At 53.3% G+C, this 19,309-nt stretch overlaps 1 protein-coding gene, 1 long non-coding RNA gene and 1 other non-coding gene across 5 annotated transcripts in view; 1 reads left to right on the top strand and 2 right to left on the bottom strand.

Moving 5' to 3' along the window:
* Positions 1–6,112: 6,112 nt before the first annotated feature.
* LOC117038074 (uncharacterized) lies at positions 6,113–18,133 on the bottom strand. Of its 2 annotated transcripts, XR_004425614.1 has the most exons (3): positions 17,324–18,133; positions 8,917–9,004; positions 6,113–8,166 (listed from the first exon to the last, which is right to left on the bottom strand). It is a non-coding gene; the product is annotated as an uncharacterized LOC117038074 (long non-coding RNA). The 2 variants fall into 2 exon arrangements; XR_004425613.1 differs by lacking the exon at positions 8,917–9,004.
* On the bottom strand, positions 12,032–12,137 carry LOC117038598 (U6 spliceosomal RNA). The gene has a single exon (XR_004425691.1). It is a non-coding gene; the product is annotated as a U6 spliceosomal RNA (small nuclear RNA).
* NFIC (nuclear factor I C) overlaps positions 16,493–19,309 on the top strand; it is a 67,323-nt gene continuing 64,506 nt past the window's right edge. For both annotated transcript variants that reach the window (XM_033134707.1, XM_033134705.1), the window contains exon 1: positions 16,493–16,627. In XM_033134707.1, coding sequence (XP_032990598.1) covers positions 16,625–16,627 — 3 coding nt within the window. In that variant the 5' untranslated portion in view covers positions 16,493–16,624. The remainder of the gene's footprint in view (positions 16,628–19,309) is intronic.

Below are 19,309 nucleotides of genomic sequence, written 5' to 3'. Positions count from 1 at the left end.
CAGAGGCTACCTGTGGGACAGTTTGAGGCATCTCTGGGGCCAGAGAGCCTCTACTGCTTCCAGGGACACCAGACACCTGCAAGAGGCAGTGGTGGCTAGGCCAGGGGGTACGGGGGGGTGGAATTCTAGCCACTCCCTTGTTCAGTCCAGCTGCTGTTGCTGGCTGAGGCCATGACCTTTCTCCCAGATCCTGGAGCTGAGTAATCGTTACCAGAAAAATAACTCAGCCAGCTGAGTGGCTTCATCCTCCTGTATGGGGGAAGGGTCGGGCATGGTCCCCAGCCTGGCCACTGGAGAAGAGGGTGCCATGGCCACCGAAGTGTTACAAGGCCAAGGTTCCTCCTTGGCTGCCCCACATATTTCCTTGAATATTGGTCCTGGAGAACCAGGTGTGTCCAGGACGAACAAAGTAGCAATTTGGTCAGGAGCCTTGACATCAAGGAGGGCTGGGTTGGAATCTCAGATCTGCTTTTTTGTAGGGTGACCTTGAGAAGGTGACCCGCCCTTTCTGAGCCTCAGTTTCCTCCTCTGGGAAATGGGAGCGATGACCCCCCCCTTCCTGTTTTTGTGAGGCTCACATGTGATACTGACATTCCGAGCACAGAGCATGGTCCTGAACAGCTATGCAGTACACGCAAACGGCTCATCCTCCTGTTCCTAGAACACGTGCACGGCACCTCCTCGGTGCCAGATCCCGTTTTAGATGCCGGTGATCCAGTAGTCAACAAAACAAAGATACCCATCTTTGTAGAGTTAGCCTTCCAGGGAGAGAGACAGACAGCAAGCGAAAAACGTGTCGAGGAATGCTGAGTGCCATAAAGAAAACTGAAACGATCGTTAGATTTTATTATTGTTGTGGTTACTGTTGTTGACACACCACCCACAGTGTGGATAGCCCACTCTCCAGCTTCCGAAGCCTTCTAAGGTGTGCGACTATTTAATGCTGACTGTGTACCATGCTCCAAATGTATAACCCTGCCAGCCCATTTCCCAGAGGAAAAAACGAGGTCTCCAGTTTGTCCAAGGTGGAAAGCCGGTTGTGCAGGCAGGGCCTGGGAGCAGATCTCCCAGGTGGCATGCTTCCTGGACCCCACCCCCACCCCACCCCACCCCTGGGCAGAGCTGGCACCCTCCCAGCAGCAACCGCCGCTGCCCTTCACTGCAGCCTTCCCCAAGCAGGGGTCGAGGAAAGCTGGGCCTCAGAAGGTAGGTGGCCAGGGCGGGCACTGGGGCAGGGCAGAGCGGGCTGCCCACCACCCACCCCCAGGGCTGCCTGGGAAATGCCAGCGCCTAATCCTGGCTCTAGAGGACACGTTGTCCTGGAGATTATATAAAACATCCTCTCCCTGTGTTTGTTTAATTCCTGCGGGCTTCCCCCTCGTCTGTCACTAGTTAATCGCTCCGTTAACAGAGCTGGAGGTGGGGCGCTTGGGGCCAGGCCTCTTCAAGGAGGGGGGTCTGTATCCTAACCCTCCCTAACCCCTGTGTCTCTACCACTTCTCCAGTGGGGCCTCTGCCCACCCCCCCAAGTCCAGGTCCAGCTGATGGAAGGGGTGTGGGGCTGGGCACGGCTGATGGAGCGCATCTGCGAGATGGGAGTGTAAGTCCCGGAGCAAGGACACCGAAGTCAGGCTCTGGTCCTGCTCTGACCCCAGGCATGTCACCTCTCCACTCTGCCCCTCAGTTTCGTCCTCCAAAAAATGGGGGCCTTGATAATCCCAACATCCAGATTATTTAGAAGTCCACACAAGGAATGAGCATGGCATATAGCAAGTACTCAGTTAACGTGGGTTGCTTGCTGGTAAGATGAACCCTCAGAGGTTGTGCCTACCACCCCCACACACACACGGGGCACCTGGGTGCAGGTTCACCCCAGGACTGGCCGTGGGACACTGCGTCCCTGGTGGCCCTCACTGAGACTCGGGAGGACAGCACACCTTCCCCTTTGTCTAAACCTTAGGGCAGCCCCCTCGGAGAGGCCTGGGTTCAAATCCCAGCTCCTCCTCTACCAACTATGTCATCCCCGGCACTTTGCTGTTCTGTGCCTCAGTTTCCCTGTCTATAAAGTGGGGATCATACTTGTGTCCCCTCCTCCTGTTGTGTCCCTAAAAAGGTTAAACACATTCATTCATATAAAGTGTTTAGAATGGGTGCTGGCACAGTGTCTGCTAAATAAGAGAACGTTAGAGCTGAAAAAGAAGTAAATGAATAAACCAGGCCCACTGCCCAGATGGGCAAATTGAGGCTGGGCTTCATGTGGCGTGTCAGGGGCAGGGCTGGCAGCTGAGAAACCAAGTCGGCTGCCTCCCACCCCTCCACCCCCATGTTGCCCAGTGGAGGGGAGCCTGGCACAGATGGAGAAATGAGGTAAGGGTGTCCAGTCCCAAGGGGCCCAGATTCAAATCCCAGCCTGGTGGCCTCAAGTGAGTGGCCACCCTGCTCTGAACCTCTATTTCCCTCCTCAGTCAGGTAGGACCATGGTGGGCGGCAATGTCAGCATGCCCGCTCCCCACACCCTGCCACTCTGCCCCTTTGCACAACCCAGCAGCACAGCCGGAAATCACAGTGCCAACGACTCTCTCCCTCTGTAACCGACTTCCTGCCGTTACCCACCCACCTTGGGTGCCAGCCACCCGCTCCCTGCCCCCCACCCTGAGCCCACAGGGGCACAGGGGTCCAATCCCTCACCCTGAGGCTCTCACCCCAAGGAAGTCACCTCCCACCCATGGCACATCCTCCTGGCTGGGTCTGTGGGCTGCCGGTGGCCATGACCAGGCTGTCTTCTGACACTTGGCTGGCAGATTGCTTGCTGCTTGACCTCTGCTTACAGCTGGAGGTGAGAGTGCAAAGGGCAAAGGCCAAGGAGCCCCCTTTTCAGATGGAGAGAAGCAGTAGTTGCCCCTGAATGTGTGAAAGGGAAACAAACCTCCAATTTAGCAGGACTTTTCACAGGAGCTGGCAGGGGCAGGGACTGTCCTCATGCAAAGAGACAACCCAACCCTGGCCTGGAAGGGAATGTGGGGAAGGTCTCTAAGGACACTCCTCCAGCTGGCATCGCAGTTGGCATATAATTATAGCCACAGTCATCATAGGACTGCACCCATTTTATAGATGGGGAAACTGAGGTATAGAGGCAGGAGGCCACCTGCCCAAGGTCACATGGTCTGTAAGTGGCAGAGCTGGGGTTTGAACCTCCAACAGCCTGGCTGCCATAACCTTGGGGGCGTCAGTGAAGGAAGCATGGGTGGGCTCTGTGGGGTGAAATCACAATGCCGACCATCCCCGGTTCTGTTTCTGCACTGAATTAGATTATCTACTCTTCCCTGCGGTGACCCCTGCCAGGCATGTTAGTGAGTTCGTGTGGGACAGATGGGGAAACTGAGGCCCAGACAACAGAAGCAATGTGTCCGAGTTCCTGCCCACCTCAGGTGCTTCCCAGACCAAGCAGGAAACACGCCGTCTGGGAAACACCTGCGTTGGGCAGTAATGTGAGACATGTAGGCGATATCCCCACATCCTGTATCTTTCAGCCGCTCTCAGTACCCTTGGGCCTCAGTTTCTCCATCTGAAGGGAGAGACTCCAGAGAGATGGGAGCGGGACTTGGGAGGCTGGGCCCGGGGCCCTGCGTGTGTGGACAGGCTCCTTAGTTCCAGGTGGGGCCCGAGCCCACACCCAGATGCCCGTGCCAGGCCCGCCGGCAAGGGGCTGGGCGGAGGCCTCCCCATCGCCGCCCCAGAGCCTGAGCTTGACTCTGGCCACCACACTCCATGGCCTCATTGTCCCCAAAGGTTCTAAGCTCCGTCTCACTTCCAGACCTCTGCCCAAAGTCACACAGCAAGTGACAAAACCAGGATTCCATCCAAGCTCAAGCCCAGCTCCAAAGTCGTGACATCTGGAGAATTTCAAAGAATTCAAAGGCACCAGCTCCCTGGCCAACCTGGAGTCCTATTGCCCACGGGCAAGTGGCTAGAGCTACTCAAACTGCAGTCGCCCTGTCTTCTCAAAAGGGTCATCACTCACCTGTTCTTGGCTCAGGTTCACTTTTAAAGGTGTGAAATGTGTCCACAGGGGGAGAAAAACTGGGTACATTTCCTGTTCCACAGATCTCCAAACCCAGAAAGTGCTACCAGGTGTCTAGCCCAAATCTCTCTTGCTGCTTTGCTTCTCCTCTCAGCTGTTTGGAGGACCATGGGGAGGACCCAGAGAAGCCCTGAGCATGTCAACAGTAGTACATCCCCCCTTCCAGGAGGGTTTGGGTGAGGGGTTGGGGAGGCCCAACTCAGTGGAAACATAGGCAGTAGCCTCTAAGCGTGGAACTGGATCCCACGAAGGTGCTCGGATGCAAGTCTGAGGTGACCTGGCAATCTGCAGGCTGCACAGGGCCACGGAACCCTGGAAGAGATGTGTACCTCTCTGGGCCTCAGTTTCCCCATCTGTAAAATGGGAGCAATATCCCCCTCAAAGGCAGCTTTGAGAGTCCATGCTAAGAGTGTGGAAAGGATTTAGCACAGGGTCTGGTGCCCAGCAGGCTCTTGTCGATATTGGCTCTTGATATTCCTATTATAATAGCAGTGAGTCTGTCTGCACTGCATACGGGGGTGCCATCCAAAGCATTTAACGACCACCAGAGCTCATGCCGACTATGATAATAGATGCTTGTTGTGGATCCTGGGAACAGCTTATGGGTGGGTGAACAGGTGGCTCTCCGTCCTAGGCACATGTTGGGGGGCTGGACACCAGGAGCACCTACTATGCGTTCTTGTCAAACCAGGGCAGACTGCGGAGGTGGGTACAGTGGTCAGTGGACAGAGGACAGAGAGCCCGGGGCAGGGTCAGGCATTGGTGTGGAGGGAGCCTGAGTTGGCCTTGGGCTCAGAGTTTGACCAGGAGCAGGTGCCTCAGTTTGCACATCTGTGAAATGGGGCAAGGAGAGACGGCTACATGTGGGCGAGGGATGTAAGATGGACTCACATGCAGAAGAGGCGCAGGTGGTGCCTGGCATACAGTAGGTGCACAATAAACTTGTTGTGCTTTCATTGTTGTCACCTCCCAAAGCTGTCATGAGGATAAATGAAGCTTACCCTAGAAGGGCCGGGCCCATGGCAGCGGGCCGATAAACGCTTGTTGAGTAAATAATCATAACCGGGTAGCCCCTTTCATACACATAGTGTTCTCCGGTTTCCAGAACATCTAGACCTCTATGCAGAGTCCCTCCCCGCTGGGCACTGCTGACATCGGGGCCGGGTTGTTCTCTGTGGGGCCGTCCTGGACATTGTGGGGGCTTGAGCAGCATCCCTGGCCCCACCTACCCACTCCATGCCAGAAGCATCCCCAGTGTGAAAACCGCAGATGTCCCCAGCTGTCACCCATTGTGTCCCCTGGGGGGAAGAACCACCCCCCTCAGGACCCCTGATTTATGGCCTCATTAGCATGTGGTCAAAGATCTCCTTTAGCAGAGGAGAGAATTAAGGCTCAGAGAGGAGCACTGACTTGCCTCCTGCACACAGCACATTGGGTGGAGTGGGCCCCTGTGCCCTGGGCTCCTGTGCTGCTTATGACTTTAGGCCCACGTGGGGAGGGGTGGGCAGTCGACACCCCCAGCCATGCCAGGGTTCCAGGAACTGGCAGAAGGAGCCCAGGGCATTCCAAAGTTGCAACATCTGAGGGCGGCATACCGGCATGCCTGGGCAGTGCCACCACCTCGGCCCTGCAGGCACCGCCAGGAAAGAGAAAGCAACTCAGAACTGGGCACCAGGACAAATGGTGGAACCCCACGCCTGGGGGTGCCGCTGGAGAAGAAGGGCCCAGTTAGAGACAGTGTCTTGCTGTGTGGCCTATCAGGACATGGCTGGGCATGTCCTGACCAATGAGAAGGCCCCAGCTAGTCAGGCCACACCCCCAGGTGAAACCCATTGACCCAATAAAAGAGTTAGGGGCAGGTCCCTTAAAGTCTCCCAAATCGAACGCTCTTTGTCCCTTACAGAGGATCCCCTGCTAAGTGCTTCCTAATATGGGGGCTCCAAAGGTTAGTTTGACGGAGCTCCCCACTCAGATATGTGCCCCTGAGCTGTTACCACCTTATTGGAACTAGAATTATGCTTAAAAGTTCAGTAAGTCATTCACTAAACATTTATTGAGGATGTGAAGATGAACATGGCAGAGCTAAGGAAAAGCTACATTGGAGGGAGAGCATTCAGGCAACGGTGCAGCCTGTGCAAAAGCCCTGGGGCAGGACCATGCCTGGTTCATTAGAGGAGCAGTGAGGAGAGGCCCATGTGGCTGCAGCAGAGTGACTGAGGGGGAGAGAGGGAGGAGGTGAGGGCAGGGAGGGGACACGGCAGGTCAGGCAGGTTCCCCGCCAGGTCCTTGTGTGACGCATGGAGGAGAGTGGATTACATCAAAGGCAATGGGGAGCCCTGGAGGGCTTTAGACAGTGAGAAGATGTGATGTGCCGCGCAAAGTTTATAGGATGTGAGGCAAGTTCCTTTTCCTCTCTGGGCTATAATCTCATCCATCAAGGGGGGAGTGATGACACAATGAAGCTGATGTGAAGGTAAAGAAAGGGTCCAGTGATGTGGTGGCACATAGTAGGTGCACAGCCTTCATTTGATCCAGGCCCTATTATCGCCAACCTGGACATATCACCCGACAGTACCCCCAGTCCTGGTCCCCCAGCTCATGCTTCTGTTCCCCACAGTCTGTCCCCTCCACAGTGGCCAGAGGGCACCTGTGAGCACCTGAGTCAGGTCCCACCCCTCCTCTGCCCACAGCCCTCCTGGGCTCCCACCTGCCTCAGGGTAAAAGTCCAAATCTTCCTCCAGGCCCACGAGACCCTGCACAACCTGCCCTGTCCCCTGCCTGCCCTCACCTCCTCCCTGTCTCCTCCTTGCTCACTCTGCTCCAGGCACATGGGTCTCCTCCCTATTCCTCCAACATGCCAGGCCTGGTCCTGCCTCAAGGCTTTTGCACATGCTGGTTCCCTCTGGAACACTCTCCCCCCAGAGAACCACCTGGGTCCTCCTTCACCTCGTTCAGGTCTCAGCTCCTTAAAATTGCACCCCCCTCCAAGCCTGACCCTCACTTCCTCTCCCCCTTTCTTCCTAACTTTATTTTTCTCAGCCATACTCACATCGAGCAGCCCTCAGCCTCCTCATCGTGCTGATAGCCACTAGATTTGCTTTCTGAATTAGAAGCAGAGTAAACGAGCTGGTGGCTGTGTTTGTGTTTATGGGAAGCTTCCATGGCCTGGCCAGGCCTTGCTAAGCAGTTGGCTGGGCCTTAGTTCTGGCCTGCGTCTGAAGGTGTTCGCCTGGTTCCTTCGTATGCAGATGTGTGTAGGGGTCTTCACCTCCCACCCAGCCCAGAAGCCCAGCTTGGACCATCACAGCGTACTGAGGCCCAGGCCAGCTCTTTCCTCCTCCATTTCAGGCCCAGGGGCCCGGCCGTTAGCTCCAGAATCTCTCTGCCAATGTAACCCCAGTGCTGAGGTTTTCCATGAGGAACAAACAGATGGTCTTAGGCTGGGAGGGATGTGGGGTGCTGAACTGAGCCCTGGAGCAGCCCTGCTGCCCTCCCAGAAGGGAAACTGAGGCAAGGAGCTCCTCCGTGCCTCTGTGCTTAGGATGGGGGTGCCACCCTCACAAGGTCCCCCAGTTTGGCCACGTAGTGCTTGGCAGAGGACAGCGTGGGGGAGGGCGGAGACCTGGGCCCTCTGCCATGTCAAATTCCTCCCAGCAGTGGTGGAAGGGGGGGGGGGAGGTTTTTTTTTTTTTTTTTCCAACAGAATCAAAAGGAGAGAGAGAACTGTTGGCAGGAAGAAGGTATTGGAGCCAAGCCTAGGCGGGCTCACTTCTGGCCTGGAGCTCGGCAGCTGGGGGTGGGGTGGGGTGGCAGGGAGGGAAAATGGAGAGGTTCATCTTCCACCCGCATCCTCCTCGCATTTTGCAGAAAAGGGGTGGCCTCCTCAAAGGACACCAGATGCAGCCTTCAAGGGCCTCTCGGCAGCGGCTGCAGCCTCCTCTCCCACCAGCAGGCTTCACTGCTCCAGACATTTGCTTGGACTGTTCCCTCTGCCTGGGATGCCCTTCCCATCCGTCTCAGGCCACCCTGGATCTGCTGGATCTGTCTCCCTGGATCTACAGGGCTAACGGGTGCCAGTGTGGAGCCTGAAGCAAAAAAAGAAAAATTGTAATACTGATCCTGTCTTTATTTAAAATGATATTGCGTTCACTGTGGATTTTCTGCATTCATTTAGATTCATTTTAAAAGACGCATTACGGGGATGTAAGGTACAGCACAGGGAATATAGTCAATAATATCGTAATAACTATGTAGGGAGCCAGGTGGGCACCACTTCGTAAATTATACAAATGTCTAACCACTACACTGTACACCTGAAACTAATATAAAATAATATTGAATGTCAAATGTAATTGCAACAAAAGATATGTTAAAAGATTAGTTATCTTGATGACTGAGTTTTTGGCACCCCCTTCCCTCAAATGTTGTACCCGCTACAATAAGTGCCTCACTTGCCTCACCCTCGTTTTGGCCCTGGAGATCTAGTTTGTGCCAGGGCCCATCAAAAGCCCAGGAGAGGGGAGGGATATCACGCAAGGAATAAGAAGATGGAAATCTGGCCCCCACTCCTGGAGACAGACCCTTGGGGACATGATTCCAGCAGACCTGGTCACACCAACTTATCCACTGTGTGACCCTGGGTGAGTCATTTTCACCTCTGGGCTGGAGCCGATTCCTCATCTATCAAGCATTCCCCTGCCTGCCTCGAGGGCTGTGTGTCTGTCAAATGGGATAATAGCCCTAAACGGCTGCCTACACAATGTAAGCTGTCATTAGGGCTTCATGGCCACCCATGGGCCTCAATTTCCTCATCTATAAAATGGGTGTAATGATACCTGCTGCTGCTAACTTCCCAGAGCTCCGGAGAATTCAAAGGGTAGTGATGATGTTTTGCAGAAGGGACATCTGATGGCTGAGAAAGTTCTGCAAAGATAGGGATAGTGGCTTCTGGTGCAAAGTCTGGACCCCCCTTCCCCTGTCCCAATTTATAACACCTCCTACAGAAACATTGAAAAGGCAAAAAAATCAGCCAACACCATTGTTGCAATTTTGACCTCTTTCCTCCTGGTCCATCCCTCCCCAACGTCCTTTTTTCCTTCTCCCTACCCCAGGCCCTTTTTTATAGCTAAGAGCTAGAAGGTTAGGAAGATGGGCCTTGTGAGCCAGGCTGCCCCAATTCAAATCCCAGGTTCACCATGTACTGGCTGTGTGACCTTGGGCAACTCCTTCAACCTCTCTGTGCCTCAGCTTCCTTGTCTGTAAATGGGAATGATGACAGTACCTTTCATGTGGAGCTGTGGCAATAATTTAACTCAGGGATCAGCAAACTAGGGGCTGGATTTGTTTAGCACTTGAGCTAAGAATTGTTTTTACATGTTTAAATGGTTGGAAGAAATCAAAAGAACAATATTTTGTGGCATGTGAAAATTATGTGAGATTCACATTTTGGTTTTGATAATAAAGTTTTATTGGCTCACGGCCCATTCATTGACATGCCATCCCTGGTGGCTTTTGGCTCTCAAGTTATAAGGGCAGAGCTAAGTAGGTGTGACAGAGACCATCTGGCCGGCAAAGCTGAAAATATTTACTCTCTGGCTCTTTACAGAAAAAGTTTATGACCCCTGAGTTACTTTGAACAGCATTGGGCACAAAATGGGCGTGGTTTAGGCACGCTTGCTATTGTTAAATGTGAGGTTTGTACAAAAGTCACAGCTATTTCTTCCCCTGTGAATGTCGCATTTCTCCCACACCACTGACGATTCTTGGAAGCCTGCTTTACTCCCCCATCCTGTGAAATCTTCACAATCCCCTACTGTTGGGCACTTTGGTTGTTCCTAGTGGCCAAGGCAGAGCTTCAGTGAACAACCTCGTTTCTCCAGCTGGATTTGCTCTTTATGTAACAAACACTTCTCTGTCATTCACTGGGTGCTAGGCCCTGTTCTAGGCACTGTGCAAATAATTTATTTAATCTTTGCTATGACTACCATGATCCCCCCCGTTTTACAGATGGGCAAACTGAGGCTCAGAGAATTAAGGTGACTTGCCCAGGGTCACACTGTCAGGATTTGAAACAGGCTGGGTGGCTCCTGTCTGTGCCTTGAGCCACTCTCCTCATTCCTTGAGGTAGAGACCCGGAAACCAAATTCTTGTATCAAATGGGGACAAAGATTCAGGACTCTGACCACTGGCAAACTGCCCCCACTAGACATCTATGGAGATCACTTAGGGCCAACCTGGGGTTTGATGCTCTCGACCCAACTATGGCCTCCCAAGGGCAAGACCTGGGCTCAGAGTTGCCAAGAGAATTGGCCATCTTGGTTGGAATCCAGGTGTGGTAGCCCTGCCCCAAACCTGTAGCTGCTCCTGTCCTCTGGGCCTGGGGAGTATGGCCAGCAAGACTCTGCGTAATCCAGCCTCTGCTGGATTTATCCCTCACCTGGCTCACTCCCTCACCCCCGCTGCCATCTGACTGGCACTCTTCCCGTCACTCACCCAAACGACACATCTGTGCCTGTGTTCATTCTCTGCCACAGGACGTGGGGCAGCTGGAACTCCCAGTCTTTGCTGGTGGGCATGTCAAATGGTGTAACCACTTTGGAAAACAGTCTGGCAGGTTCTTAAAAAGTTAAACACACACTAACCACCAGGGGATCCAGCCTTTTACTCCTAGGTCTTTACCCGAGAGGAATGCAAGGCTATGGCCATGCAAAGACTTTTACATAAATGTACTTAGTGTATGACCTATTCCACTCTTGGACAGTCACCTGGGAGGAATAAAAGCAACTGTCTTATGAAAGCTTGTGCACAGAGGCTCAGAGCCACTTTGGCTGTAATAGTCCAGACCTGGAAACAACACAGGTGTCCATTAGCAGGTGAATGGATAAACAAATGGTAACATATTCAGACAATGGCATACTAGCATAAAAAGGCATGCACTATTGGCACACGCAACAATATGTATGAACTGCAAAATAATTATGCCCAGTGGAAGAAGCCAGACCAGAAAGCATGTGGTTGACACAGTCATGCACATTACTTTACATACTGTCTATGTATGCTTTTGTGCTACAAAGGCAGAGTGGAATAGTAAGAAACTTCGGATAGTTAGTAAGTAACCCTGGGCCTCAGTTCCTTCATCTGCAAAATGGGGCTAGGTATCTGCCGCTTTGTACTGTGTGGCTTTGTTTGTGTTCTTCTTATACAAGTGTTGGAAGCATGTCATTATCATCCAGTGATTTGGGTTTTCTTTTTTCCCCTCCATAACAAGGCACCTTGAAGATTTAGCTCATATCAGTGCTGTGTTTGAGGAAGCTGTGTGTGCGCGCGTGTGTGTGTGATTCTTTTAAATATGTATATTTACATATTTAATAACAGGGGTGCCCAAAAATGTATGCAAGTGGACTCTTTGGTCAACGTTGCTCAAGCAGTAGTTCGCCGTATTCAGAAGTGTCTGGACGCTGATGGTAACCACTCTGAGCACCTCTTGTAATTGCAGAAGTCAAACGTGACTTGTATTCATCTTCTGTTATTGGTGTTTATTGAGTATTACAACTTTAATACAGTTTTCCATTCTTAAAATGGGTATACATTTTGTTGGCACCCTCTGTATATTTAATATTCATATTTAATATATACACATATATTATATAACATATAATTACATGTATATAATGTATAATACATATTGAATATCTAATGTGTATACATATATACACAATACATATGTAATAATATACATTTTATATATAATACATTTTATATATATGTAATATGTATTATATTTAATATGTATACATTTTATGTAATACATTTTTATATGTGTATACTATATAACACATAATACATGTATTTAATACATATACATGTGCATATATATTATTCTTTTTTTATTAGTTCCAGGTGTACAAAACAATGCAATAGTTAGACAACTCACCCCTCACAAAGTGATAAAAAAATATGGAATGCTTCACGAATTTGCATGTCATCCTTGCGAGGATCCATGCTAATCTTCTCTGTATTGTTCCAGGTTTAGTATATGTGCTGCTGAAGTGAGCACTATATGATTCTTTTTAAAATGGAATTGAAAAGGCCTTCGGTCCCTCTGAGACTTTCATTCATCCCACCAATGTTTATTGAGCATTTACTATGTGCCAAGCACTCTTTTCAGTGTCAGGGATTCCGCTCGTGAACAAGACAGACTCCCCCACCCCCAAAGTGGAGCTGACAGTCTCTTCTCAGCACATTCTAATTCTGAGTTAGTGATTTAGCTATTTATCTGGGCTTCAGAGGCTGGAATGAGTTTAATCCCGGTCTGACTCACAACTTGCTCTCATCATTGTTGCATTTATTAGTAAATGTAAAAGTTTACTAATAGAGTAAATGCCTCAAAATGCAACACCACCAAGATAAACAGAACGTTAGCAATAACCCACACCCCAAAATACTTCTCCTTCATCCTGCTCTCTGGGCTTCTCTCCCCAAAGTTAACTACACTTCTGAATCTGGAATTTATCCTTTTCTTGCTTGAAAATAATTGTATCTCAATTGTATTCCCCCCAAAATATTTCACTTTAGTTATTATAACATCATAAAGAGAGTATCATGCTGTGTATAATATTTGGGAGCTTCTTGTTCCACTGGATGTTATGTTGCTAAATCTATCCATACTGTTTTTGTCTGGCTGGAACACCACTGTGGCTGCTGATTAGTAGACCTTGAGTGAATTTCCCACAATGCATTTCTCCATTCACCCAGCGATGGGCATTCAGGTTTTGTCTGAGTTTTCACCTTCTTCACATTGCAATGAGGAACATTCTGGGGCATGTTTCCTGGGGCAAAAAGCAAGGATTTCTTGTAGCAATGTATCTGGGAGAGGAAAGGCTATGTTATGTGGCACATGAATGCTCAGTGTTGTGATTAATGTTAGTCTGTTTTCCTAAGTGGTTGCAATGTGAAAGAGCCCTGTATATTCACAGCCTCGCTGACATTTAGTGTTGTTGGACATTTTAAATCTGGGGCAATGATGTAGGGGTAACATGGGGTTTCATTGTGGCCTTGTCATGCATTTCCTTGATCCCTAAAGAGATTGGACATCTCTCCATGCACTAGTTGGCCACCCATATTTCATCATTCACAATATGCCTGTTCATGCTTTTTGCACATTTTCCTCTTGAGTAGTTGTCTTTTTATTAGTACAACTTCATTCTTTTTAAAGGACTGTATCACATTGCATCAGAAGACTATGTCATTATTTATAGCATATATTATCAACTTGGGCAAAAATTGATTCTTGGGGTTGTGAAAAAAATCTTACTCTTTCAATGTACAAAACACAGATATATATATATATATATATATATATATATATATATATACACACACACATACATACATATATATATACAGTACATAAACAAATATGCAGTATGTCTATGGTATTAAATATTAAAATTTCATTGGGGTGAATGATTAGGTAAAAATGTCTAAAACAGCTCTAGGGGGAGCAATAATGGATAAAGGCTGAGAAAAATATTTATAGCAATTTTCACAAGTATATGGCAATGAACATTTTAAACAGCATATATACCCTTACTCAAGTTCAGGATAGACTCCTGGAAGATGGACCATATGGTCTGAACTTGTCTTAGACCTCTGCCATACTTATCAAACTGCTTTCCCAATTCATACACAAATTTACCTCCAAGCAATTTATGAAAATGCCTGTTTCACCACATCCTTACCAGCACTGGGTTTTATCAATTTAAAAATCTTTACCCACTTTGATGAGTACCAGATCATGGTATGTTCTTATTTTTTGTTATCCTTTCTTTGGTCTCTGTAAAGCAGACATTTTTTAAATGTTTGCTTATCAGTCTGTCTTTTGGTAATATTTTAGAATGGAAGAACTACAGGCCAATGTATATGGAGGAAAGTAGATCCTTATTATAGAGGGGCAGAAACTTAGCTGAGTTGTGTTCTACAGTTAAACAGAAAGCAGAACTTGTAAGTAAGTGATGAACTTGGATATTTAGCAGAGGGGGATTTCCTGTTTTCTTCTTGTTGCTCATAGTAAAACGTGAGAGGAAAGAGAAAGATGGAGGGAAGGACGGGTAAGCAAAAAGAAAGCAGGATTTGATGATTTGAGAGATTCTCAGTCTATTCAGATGACAAAAGAAGCTAAAATTAGATCCACTGTCAGGAAAGCAGCCTATGGACCATCATCACTTACCAGGAGGGTGACCTTGGGCAAGTGTCTAACCTATGTGAGCCTCAGTTTCCTCATCTGTGAAATAGGGTTGGAGGTAACAGCACCCATCTCATAGGGGTGTGAAGGGTAAATGAGTAGGCTCAGGTAAAGCACTTAACACTACCTCTGCAGCCCAAGGGGTGGCCTCCGGAAGAAAATGATGGGTGGGGAGCTGCTGCTGTGCCTCCACTTAGTGCCCTCTGGACCCCAATCCCTGCTTAGCTGCTGTCAACTCACCCCTCCAGTCCTCCCCTCCCAGGTACCTAATTCCCTGAGGCGGGGGAGGGACTGAGGATTCCAGCTGGGGATTAACGGAGGCAGATTAGAGATGCCCTGGGCAAGGAATGGGGTTGGGGGGTGTCTCTATCTTCTTAACCCTTTCCTCTCCAGAGTTAGAGTTCTCACCCTGCTTCCTTTGGCTTCAGGTTTGGGAGAGGGGAGGCCACTTCCAGAACCTCCCTCACTCCCACCAGCAGAGGACCCTAAATAAGGAATTATGATCAGGTTCCTTGGGCTTCTAACATGCTGGTTGACCTGGGGAAGATGAGTTCCCTTCTCTGGGCCTCACTTTTCTCCTCTGAATAACCGGGAGAAAAAATGTGCAGACGAAACAGAAAACCTCAGCGTCCCAGAGTGAATGCTCTTGGGTGGTTGCGATTGGCTACACGGAGTGGATACTTGCTGAGCATCTACTGTGTAGGCAGGGCTGTTGTCACCACCATTTGCCCAAGATTTCCCAGGCCTCGCCCCCCCCCCCGGGGGGGGGACAGCATCGCAAACAGAACCACAGGATCAACTTCCAGAAGACCCCAGAGTCAGCCATAGCTCCAGAAGGGCGGTCCAGGGCCTGATTCTCTCCACTTGGGGTGCTGCCTGCCCCTACTCTAAACCCTGGCGTCCTCCCTGGGGGAGTAGGGAACCACTTCCCCAAAGGGGTCCCTGAATTCCTGAAGGGAACTGGGGTCGCAGGCTAGGGCAAAAACCCAAACAGAAGGATTATAATGGAATCTTCACCCCACCAGGCTGGGAAAGCCCCCCTTTCATTGTCCCCAGCTAGGCTAGACGCAGAGCCTGGGAGGGGGAAAAAGGGGAGGTGCCTACTCTGCGGCTGCCAGAGGAGGGGGGACTGCGGGAGAGCGCTTGGGGGTGGGGAAGCGCTGCGGCACCGCATCCCAGCCCTCAGCTGCCGGCGCGGCAGGGGCGGGGGCGCTGACCCTCCTCGTCCCGGCCCCTCCCCCGCTGCAGGGACAGCGTCTTTAATCCTAACCCGGGGAGGGGCCGCCCGCTCCCCTCTCCACGTATGGAGCTGCCACGCGCTCCCCACCCCCGCCCCGCCTGAAGCCCCTGCGGGACCCCCAGGGGACCCCCGCCCCCCAGGTCTGTCGCCCTCGGTGTCCAAGTCTCTGTCTGTTCCCATCTGTCCCATCTCCCCTCTGTGCGTGTTTGTGACTATGTGTATCCGGGACACCTGCACTCACGGGCCAGGGTGGCTAGCAGGATGGCCTGGGACGAGGTCCTGAGGATGGTGTGTGGGTCAGTCCTAGGTCTGGAGTGTCTTTCTATGACTGTCAATGTGCGTGTCTGGGTGACATCCTGCAGGCTGTGAGTCCGTATGTGGCAGCGTGGAAGCTCTGGGTGACACCCCTCAGGTTGTGAGCATATGGGTCCCCGTGTCTGTCTGGGTGACACCCGCAGGCTGTCTGTGTTGATGGCATCCTGCAGGAGGTGTGCGTCCAAGACACCCTATCGGCTGTACGCGTGGGTCCCTGTGTGTCTGGGTGACACCCGCAGGCTATGTGTGTCTGTAACACGCTGCAGGAGCCCAGTGTGCGGGTCTGTGCGCGTCGGTGTACGTGGTGACTGTGTTGGAGCCGAGGAGGCCCGGGCCGCGAGTGTCCCCAGCCGTCTGCGTGCGTGTGTGTGTGAGCGCGCGCGCGCCGCGGCGAAGGTGGATCCGCTCAGTAAGCCGCGAGCCCGACCCGGGACCCACGACCCGTCGCCGCCGCCGCTCTCCTGGCCTCCCCTTGAGCGGGCCGGGCCGGGGATGGAGCTGCGGCAGCCTGGGCCGGGGCGCCCAGCGGCCTGAGGCGCGGGCGGCGAGCGGGGCCGGGGGAGGCGGGCCGAGGGGAGGGTCCTGCGGACTGGGGGGGCGGGCGCGGCGCGCCCCCTCCCTCGCGCGCTCTCTCCCTCCCCCGCGCGCCCTCCCTCGCCGCCTCCTCCCGCCGCCTCCGGCCCCCCCTCGCCGGGGACCGAGCGCGCTCGCTCCGGCGCCGGCCTCGCCTCCTCGCAGCAGCGCCATGGTACGTCGCCGCCCCCACTTTCGTTTTCGCCCGGGGAGTTTTTGGGGTGGTGCGTGGGCTCCCGGCGAAAGTTGCCAGGTCTGGGGGGACTGTCTGGGGGAGGGACTCGATGCGTGGACACCCCCCCCCACGCCCGCCACATCAGGACCCCAGTCCGCCGATGCCCCCTCCCCGCGGCTGGGGGCGGAGTTGGCGGGCGGGGCGCAGCGGGGTCCCCAAGTGGGGGGCCCCTCGTGGGCGCCGCGGAGTTAGCGGGAAGGGCGGGGCTCCGGGAGAGGGTCCCCCCAACCAGGCCGGGCCCCCGCCCCCTCTCTGGCGGGGCTGGAGACGGGTGGGCGCGGCCGGGGGCGCACGACCCCCGAGCGCGCAGCCCGCGAGGGAGCGGGAACCCGGAGTGGACACCCGGCGGAGCGGGGTGGGGCGGGGGTCGCGGCGGCCGCCGGGGATACCCTGGCCGGGGTGAGCGCGGCGCGCCAGCTAGCGGAAAATGGCCGCTGCGGAGAGGGGCGGAGAGCGCGCCGCGGCCGCCGCCGGGCGCCTTGAACTTGGAGCCAAGCGGGCGGCAGTGCTCGGCGCCGCGCCGGGGCAGCCCCCGGGCCTGCCCTTGCGCCGCCTGAGGCCCGCCCCCAGGCCGACCCCGGCCCTGCCGTGGCGCAAGCGGGGTCTCCGCCGGCGGGGTGGGGTGGGGGGGATCACCAGGTCTCGGTGCCGCGCGTCCCAGGCCCGTGAGCGTCGGTGGTTGCACTTGAGGGTTCCGGTGTCCGGTCCGCTGGCGTCGGTGGCATCCGCACTCGAGGGGTGCGTTTGGGTGCTCCAGTGCTCCCAAACGGTCAGCATGGGAATCGGGGATGCGTTCGCGGGTCTGTGCGGCTGGGTGGTCCCGTTCCAGTCCGAGGGTCTGTGGGTCCCAAAGGCGTCGGGTCCTCTCCTTTTTGTGTCTGTGTGTGTCTGCGCATCCACGTGGCTGGGTGTGTTGTGTTGCGTGTGCTAGAGCATTGTGCGGCTCTGGGACAGTGTGTCTTTGGGTAACTGGGCGACTGTGCTGTGCGTCCCTGTGGAATGGTGCTGTGAAGCTGTGTGGCTGTGTTGTGTGTCCCCGGGGGCCGTGATGTCCCTCGGTGAGTGTGTGGGGTGGCCCGTGTTTGTGTGTGGCGTTTACGGGGTTGCCGGTGAATGGGAAACTGTCGTGTGGATGCGTCCCAGGGGACAGTTGGGTGTCTCTGTTTGACTGGCGCTGAGTGACTATCTTGGGGATGGGTCTACACTCTCCCCCTCCCCGCCCCCCGCTTCTCCCAGTTCTTTTTTTTTCTTTTCTGCAACTGGGCTGCTAGGTGGGGGGTGGGTGCTTCCGCTACCATGCCAAAACCCTGTGTCCTCATCTCATCCCCCACCCCGTCCCCTCCCTCCACTTCCCCCTGCCTCGGGTCCCTAATGGGCGCGGCCCCAGGTGGTCTGGCCTGAGGTTCTGGCGCGAGGTGGCGCCGGGACCCGACCACTCGGTGACGGCGATGTCTCCCGCCAGGGGCGGCGCGTGCGCGCGCGGGGATCTGCCCCGGAGGAGGACGGAATCAGCGGGGTCCCCCCCACCCGCTGCGGAGGAGGTACTGAGGGAGGGGTGGTTACAGAAGCGCAGGGGTTAGGTCGGGCCCAGCGCGGGTGGCCAAGGAGACCTCCTCACTCCCCAGCTTGGGGGCAGTCCCCCCAGTCCTGCCTCCTAGCACTTCTCCGGGACTAGGCCACGCGGGGAGGGGGGTCGGGGGCAACAAAGTGTTCTTTTCTGCCCTCGAGGGAATCCTTTTTGCGCCCACCCCCACCCCAGGGCCTTTATATAATTTTTTAAATATGAAAGCCTCAAGGCCAGGCCAAGTTTCTGCTTTCTATCTTAAACCTGCATCCCATTTTAAGGGGCTGTTTGGGAAGAGAAAAAGGGTTTCAGTGGCACAGGTACATACGCATCGCTCAGGGTCCCCTACTTTCATCGGCTCCCCCACCCTCAGACTCCTCCAGTCTTTCCTTACCCTGCCCTGCCTACACCGCCTGACAGCACTCAGTCATCTCCCACCACACTCCTGTGTAGTCACACACACCTGGCCTGCCCCACACAATGCTCGCTTCCATTCCCACTTGTCACCAGGTGCTGGGGACACATTCATGTGTGCACCTTCATGAGCATACACATATGATATACCCTTGCAGGGTGCCCAGGGTCCCAGCCACACGTGTACATAGCTGCGCACACACAGGTGCGCACAACCACACAGACCTACACTGACATACAGGCACAAACACACACATTCACAGACAGGTACCTGCATTTGTGGGAGGGGGAAGGACCCCAGCTGTGGGGGGAGTTGATAAGGATGCCAGGGGGAGGAGCAGGGATGTGGTGTGCCATGTGTCATTGCATGTGAGTGCACATGTGTCTGTGTGAATACTGGAAGGGGTTCTGTTGTGGGTGTGTGTGCTTATAAGATGTCATTGTGTTTGGGTGTGAGTGATTGTGGATGAGTGTATGTGTATTGTGTTTGAGGTTGTGTGTGCACTTGTGTGGGTCTGTGTGTGTGTCTGCAGGGCTGTCTTCATGTGAATCTCTGTCACTGTATATGTGTCAGTGTGTTACTGTGTGTGTCACGTTGGATCTGTCTGTATCTGAGTCTGTGTGTGTGAAAATCTGGGCCTGTG

The sequence above is a fragment of the Rhinolophus ferrumequinum genome, chromosome 18 (assembly GCF_004115265.2).
Source record: "Rhinolophus ferrumequinum isolate MPI-CBG mRhiFer1 chromosome 18, mRhiFer1_v1.p, whole genome shotgun sequence".
Taxonomy (NCBI): Eukaryota; Metazoa; Chordata; class Mammalia; order Chiroptera; family Rhinolophidae; genus Rhinolophus; species Rhinolophus ferrumequinum.
This window is presented reverse-complemented; position numbering and strand designations above follow the sequence as displayed.